Source organism: Poecilia formosa, unplaced genomic scaffold, assembly GCF_000485575.1.
Source record: "Poecilia formosa unplaced genomic scaffold, Poecilia_formosa-5.1.2 Scaffold175, whole genome shotgun sequence".
In the NCBI taxonomy this organism is placed as follows: Eukaryota; Metazoa; Chordata; class Actinopteri; order Cyprinodontiformes; family Poeciliidae; genus Poecilia; species Poecilia formosa.
The window spans coordinates 555,784-561,809 of NW_006800114.1; the positions used below are offsets into that span (position 1 = coordinate 555,784).

General features: G+C 37.5%; 1 protein-coding gene across 1 annotated transcript; it reads right to left on the reverse strand.

Annotated features, from left to right (window-relative positions):
* Positions 1-2,104: 2,104 nt before the first annotated feature.
* Positions 2,105-5,328, reverse strand: LOC103147223 (glucagon-1-like). The gene is made up of 6 exons (XM_007565454.2): positions 5,202-5,328; positions 5,013-5,119; positions 3,303-3,458; positions 3,078-3,191; positions 2,533-2,676; positions 2,105-2,450 (listed from the first exon to the last, which is right to left on the reverse strand). The coding sequence occupies exons 1-6, from the start codon at positions 5,307-5,309 to the stop codon at positions 2,426-2,428; spliced, it is 654 nt and encodes a 217-aa protein (XP_007565516.2). The 5' UTR covers positions 5,310-5,328; the 3' UTR covers positions 2,105-2,425.
* Between the last annotated feature and the right edge of the window lie 698 nt (positions 5,329-6,026).

Here is a 6,026-nt window from a genome sequence, read left to right on the forward strand (position 1 = left end):
AAGATTGTAAATAGTGAAACCCTTTTGTCTTTTCTCGAAAGTAGCTGCAGTGTTATGAAAAAGTATTTGATCATTACAGATGTAGTCTTTTTTTTTTGTTTGTTGTCAATCTTTAACATCAAATTTTTAATAGCAATGTACGGAGCCTTAGGGGCTCCGTAGTAATGCCATTTAATGAAAAAGTTATCCGAACAAACCTGGCCTTGAAAAAGTAATTGCTCCTCCCTTGTTGAATCATACAATAACTTTGATTTACTTTGACGATGCTAAGTGTGACAAAAAGTAAAAATAGAAGAAACGTGAAAACGGAAAACTACTTTTTCATAGCATTGTAAAATGCCTAAAGCTGACAAGCACTTTCCATCTTCTTTGTTTCATTCCAAAAAGCTTTTACAATGTAATTTGTAAAAGAAAAAAGGAATAAAATCTAAATCTGTCCTTGCTAGGATTAGCATTTCATTTTATGAAGAAATACCAGAGCCATATCGGTCTTTTCAATTTCTTCTAAAGTAAGAAAGTAAATGAGCTTATTTTCCAGTTATTTCTTTTTAGCGCACTCTTTTTCTTTTTTTTTTTCTTCTTTTCTTTCTGGGACAGCTTAAGTGAAAACGATATTTTTAAGCTTGCATGGCAGCGTAGTTCGGTAACGTAACTTTAGCTAACATTAGCGATCTTTTTTGCTTAAAAATAACAGAGAGAAACTTAAATGCTTAACTTTTGGGTGATTGTACAAATAGCTCAGTGTTTTCCAGCATACTCTTCATCATCTTGTCAGTAAGTGTCATCTATGAACATGTGATCTCCTTTGAAACTTACCTTGTGTGTGTTAGCATCCAAAGCTAATCGTTTTTAAAAGAAAAACAATAAAGAAATCCTGCATGATGGTGAAATTATATCACTGCAGGATCACGGTTTCCTCTGGAGATGCAATAATCCTGTTCTTTTCTTCTGGTAAGGGCAAAATGTAAATGGTAAAGTCTTAACACTGTATAATACATAGTATATTTTATTCATGTAAAATGTTACTAATATATTACTAATAAGAAATGTGTTGGATTCAGATTTTTGTTGTTTATCTTCCCTCTGCCCCCCAAATATCCAACCGATGGTTCTTAGCCGATTAGAGAAACCAATGGTGGGTCAAAATGAAATCAAAATCAGATATTTTGACCACTTCTGTGTGGAATTCTGCCTTAAATTTGGTATTATTAGACGGGCACTTTCTGTTTTAACAAAATCCGTAAAGTCACCTTTACGAGAACTACAAGTTCAGATCTGTTGTGCAGATGTAATTGGTTTCATGAGAATGAGAGGGTGTGTGCAAGACAACATAAATAAAGATATAAAACAGCTGAAATTGTTTGTTTTTTGCTTTATATATATTGTTTGTCCCAATACACCTGACACCTGATTTTACTGCAACCCCAGTAAAATATTTGTTGGATTTGGAAAACAAGCTTTTTGTATTTAAGTCCTTCTGAGTCAATACTATGTAAAATCACCACTTGCTGTTTTCAATATTTTAATACATGAATTTGCTTTGATCTAATTACAGTGGTGTCGCGATGCTCCTGGGGCTGCTTTTGATTGAATGAACTGGTTTTCATGGACTCCAGTTCAAAAAACTAGTCAGTTTATACCCAGAGCTTCAGGTGTTGTGTAAGATTTTTTTTTATCTTTGGAACAGTGTCTGCATACATTTCAGTCCACATAATAACGACTTTATGAGAGAAAAAATGATCATCTTGAAATGGCTGAACAAGAGTCCAGACCTAAGTCTGATACCAAATCACCTAAAAAGTTTGGTCCTTCACAATTTCATACAGAATCTTTGCAAAGGAGACAAGCAACATGTAGCTTATACAGAGAGTATGGGATATTGACAGCTGTACATAATCAGAATACTTAAATTGAGCCACAAAGAGCTTGGACAATGATTATTACTGCTTTCCACAGTTTTGTTTTTTAGCTAAATTTTACAAGATAAGTTTCACATGGCACAATTGTGAAATTTCCATCACAAATGGAAACATTTGTGCATCATGAACGAATAACATTTTAACCAGGGGTTGTACACTCTAAACAAAGGAGGCAAAGAGATGAAATAAATGACAAGGTTTATTTAGCAGAGTAAAATATTCATTTGCTATGACAATCATGTGCTTTCCATAGGACTACCTGAGACAGAACCTTTGGTGTTCTTGTTTGCAGCTTAGAAACGTAGCAAATAATTGTCATTTGTAGAAAATTTCATGCCCTGAATTTCATTTCTTCCCTTGTGCACCTTTTGTCTGTGGAAGAATAGCATTTATTTGTATCTTTGCAATACATTCAAAGTAAAGTAAAAAATATCAACATAACATGCAAAGCGGTATGGCTTCCTGTTCCTCTGCAATATGGCTTTAGGTGGCGTTCGAAAAGACTCTTATTGGTTATCTTGCCGTTTGTTGCTGCAAAAAACAAAAGTCACAGTCATGTTTATTATGATAAGCATTAGCATTTGCGCAATCAGTCCTGTCGACTTTGTATTACCTTTCCCCTGAAGGTTTGGAGGTCATGACCCAGAGTAAGTATTCCTTGGCGGCCATGGAGTCCAGCACCTTGTTTACGTCGCTGGTGAAGCTTCCATCTACATGCCTCCTGCTGATCGTTTGAGCCAGGCTGTCCATTTCCGATCTATGTACACAAGGACACAATGTAAACAGTGTCCATTAAGGGTCAGCAACCCTCACATCTGAGCTCTAATGTTTGGTCCGAAAGCCATCAGATGTTGCTATAGCCGTTGCTGTAATCGTGTCATGCTAGCTTTGCTGTCTGCTTGTGTGTTTTGTGATTCATTGCACCATGTGCAAATAGACATATCAAATCAACACAGCGGAAAGGTTCATTGATTTATTTTAACACAACGCTAAGAAGGAAAGGAAAAGAAAAAAAAATAGCACAAAATGGGGGAAGGGCAACACAAAGCAGATGATTAGTTCAAGATCACTCTGGTTCCAGTGATGGGTTCATGGTGGAAGCAAACAGCCAGGCGGTTTTTGGAGGCTTTGGAACTGAAAGACGGAGGATTGGCCTACTCTCTTTGGATCTGTCCAGACTTGAGCTGGGCAACGAAGTCTTTGATTGCTTGGTCCTTGAGGTAGGAGCTGACATCGCTGGTGAAGGTTCCGTCTGCATGGCGCTTATCGGCACTGCAGTAAAACAGAATAACACCCCATGAAGAAATGCAGACAATTTGAAACTTTCTCAAATAGCTTTTTTTTTTCTTTTTTTTTTTTTTTTTTAATAAATCCTACACCAACCCGCTCCTCTTGTTACTCATCAACCACCGGACAAAGTCTTGGGCCTTCCTGTCCTCCAGGTATTTGCTGTAGTCATTGGAAAACGTTCCCTCTGAGTGTCTCTTGATGTTCGACAGCTCCTGGGGCCCGCTGGCTAATCTGTTGTCTTCCTCAAAACTGCAAAAGACACAAGGCATGTAAACAAATCATCTCAACTTATTCACAAAAGAAGTTTGTGTACGTTTTTAAACTGTGGAGCTTTCTTCAAGAAAGTCCTAGTTCAAGATATTTGAGGTGAAGTTCTGTGAAAAGGTAAGCAATTAATATATAGCAAGGAATGTATCGGAAACTCTTGGCTTAAAAATGCAATCTTGAAGTCGGGGTGTGAAATGCCTCTCTTTTGTGATTTTTGCATTTTTAAGCTATATTTAAAATCTATCAAGTAAAAAAATAATTTCAATGAAAAGTAAAATAAATTGTAAAACTGTATAAATTCAATATTCTCTCTTTTGACTGAAAAATGTATTTTTTCTCAATTATTGCTGATGTTGCTAATTTTCATCAGAGCTAAATTCTATCATCAAAATAAATTTCTACTTAATTTTTTTAACCAGCATTTTTAAAATATTATTGTAAATAAATTCAGGCAGTATGAGGTCAAACCGTTTTGCTTTCACTGGGCACTTTCAGTTGATTAGTTGTTATAGGGAATGGAGTTTGGAGGCTGTGCACCACTGAGAATCCTCCTGTGAGAAACGTACTACGAACAGAACACCTAAAGTGTTTCATGGTATTTAAAAGTAAAGATTTGTCAAAAAGTACAAAAGAATTAGGAAATGTTTTTCTTGTTCTTTACAGTCTTATTGTCTGATGAAAAGGACTTTACAGGATTCGTTCTCAGAGCATGAGTCTCACCAGATGATCATTGGTGACGCATCACTTCCTACTTAAGCTTCCATTTGATTTCTGTATAATTAACCATCCAATAAAAATGTGATGACGGTTAAAGTGCATAAAATATTGCTGCCACTAACCCCTTTTATGGATTATACGCTGGATTTTTTTTTATAGATGATAGAAGTCTGCTTTGGACTTGGTGCCCTCGGACTGGACTAGCCATTAGCTCCACCAATCCCGGATGTGTACCGAATGAAGACTTCAAGAGTGATATCTACAGCAGGTAAAGTGTTTACCTGCTCACAAACTTTAAGCTCAACATTGGTTTAAAAGTTCTAATCAAGTTTAAGGACAAGGACAGTATAATCATGCAATCTTAGCATGAAGCTCAGGAGGAATGAGGCAGATGTCATGGTCAGACAGCGAGGAGGGCATGGCAGGTTTCCCATCAGACCGTCAGTTCCCGAAACCACACACACAGAAAAAAACCTTCATAAAAGCGCATGCGGGGTTAGTGCGACCTTGCCAGACTGCGTAAGGGTTAAACAATATTACATGTTAAAAGCAAAGCAACTGTTGTGTGTTGACTTTTTCCCCACAGGACCTTTCTGGGATTTTCATTTTTATTTCTGTTGTACTGACGTTCACGTTAGACTTTTTATTTGTTGTATAGTTATTTTGTTAAAGTGCTTTGAAATCTTAAAGTATTTGTATTTATAAGTACGGGCTCTAGAAATCTATAATGTAACATTTTTTTATCTTATCTCCATACTCTTGTATGTCACAGACTGGAGTCTCTTGAATATAAATTGTGCTAACCCTAGAGAACTTTACCTGGAGCTATCCTCAGTGCCAAGTAGAGGAACCTGCCAGCTGACTTGCACGAAGCCCAGGACCAAAAGGATGCCGGCCAAGCAGTGGATGCTTCTCATGGTTCCGAGCTGCGACATGAAACAAGGCATAAACACGGACAAGTCATCAGCTGAAGGTAAGATGGAGTAAAGATGAGAAGATTCAACTCACCTTGTGTTGTTTCCTTCCAAACGGTGCTGTTACTTCCTCTGCTTGGTGTTCCTGTGTGACCACCTGCTTCTGCCTTCCAGCTTTATATACTGGAAGAGGAGGTCCCATCTCCTCAGGCGGACCTGCTTTACGGTCCCATTACTCTCGACCCATTAGACACAGGACCCCTCAGTGACGGGCAAGTAACGAGCCGTGCGTTTGTTCAATTGAAAGGTGTAGGTGGAAAGGTGCAGTTCATGCGTGATGCCTGCTTGTACTTAGGTGTTAAGATCAAACAACTGCTGCTCATCCTGTCAAATAGACAGTCAGGGGAGACGCTCTAATGCGCTACTGTGTCATCACGATGAGGAGCAGTACGTGTGACTGTGTATTTGGACAGTGAGTCAGTATTTGAGGCTTCTCGCCAATCAGATGCAGAGAATTGGAAATATTGATCAGTTTTTGCCTCAGCGGCAGTTTGGGTTTTACAACCAGAGAGCTCAGTAATGTTCAGGAAACGTCTTCGCTGCTATTCCTTTTCTTTTAGTTAGGTTGAAATACAAGCTGAAATAAACTATTCATTGCAGTATGATGTGGTATGAGTTTAATATTTCTAAAGTTATGACGAAATCCAAAACAATTTCTACTTTTCGTCTGAAAACCAGAACATTTTAAGGTACAAAAGCCAAAAAGATGCTACTTGTTATGAATCAAAACAAAACTGAAAATGTGACTCTGAGTAATTTAGCTGCTTTTTTGGTTCAGTTACAGCAGATGCAAAACTTCGACATTATACCATTAAGTATAAAAGACAAAACACAAAACCAAACATGCCAAATATATATT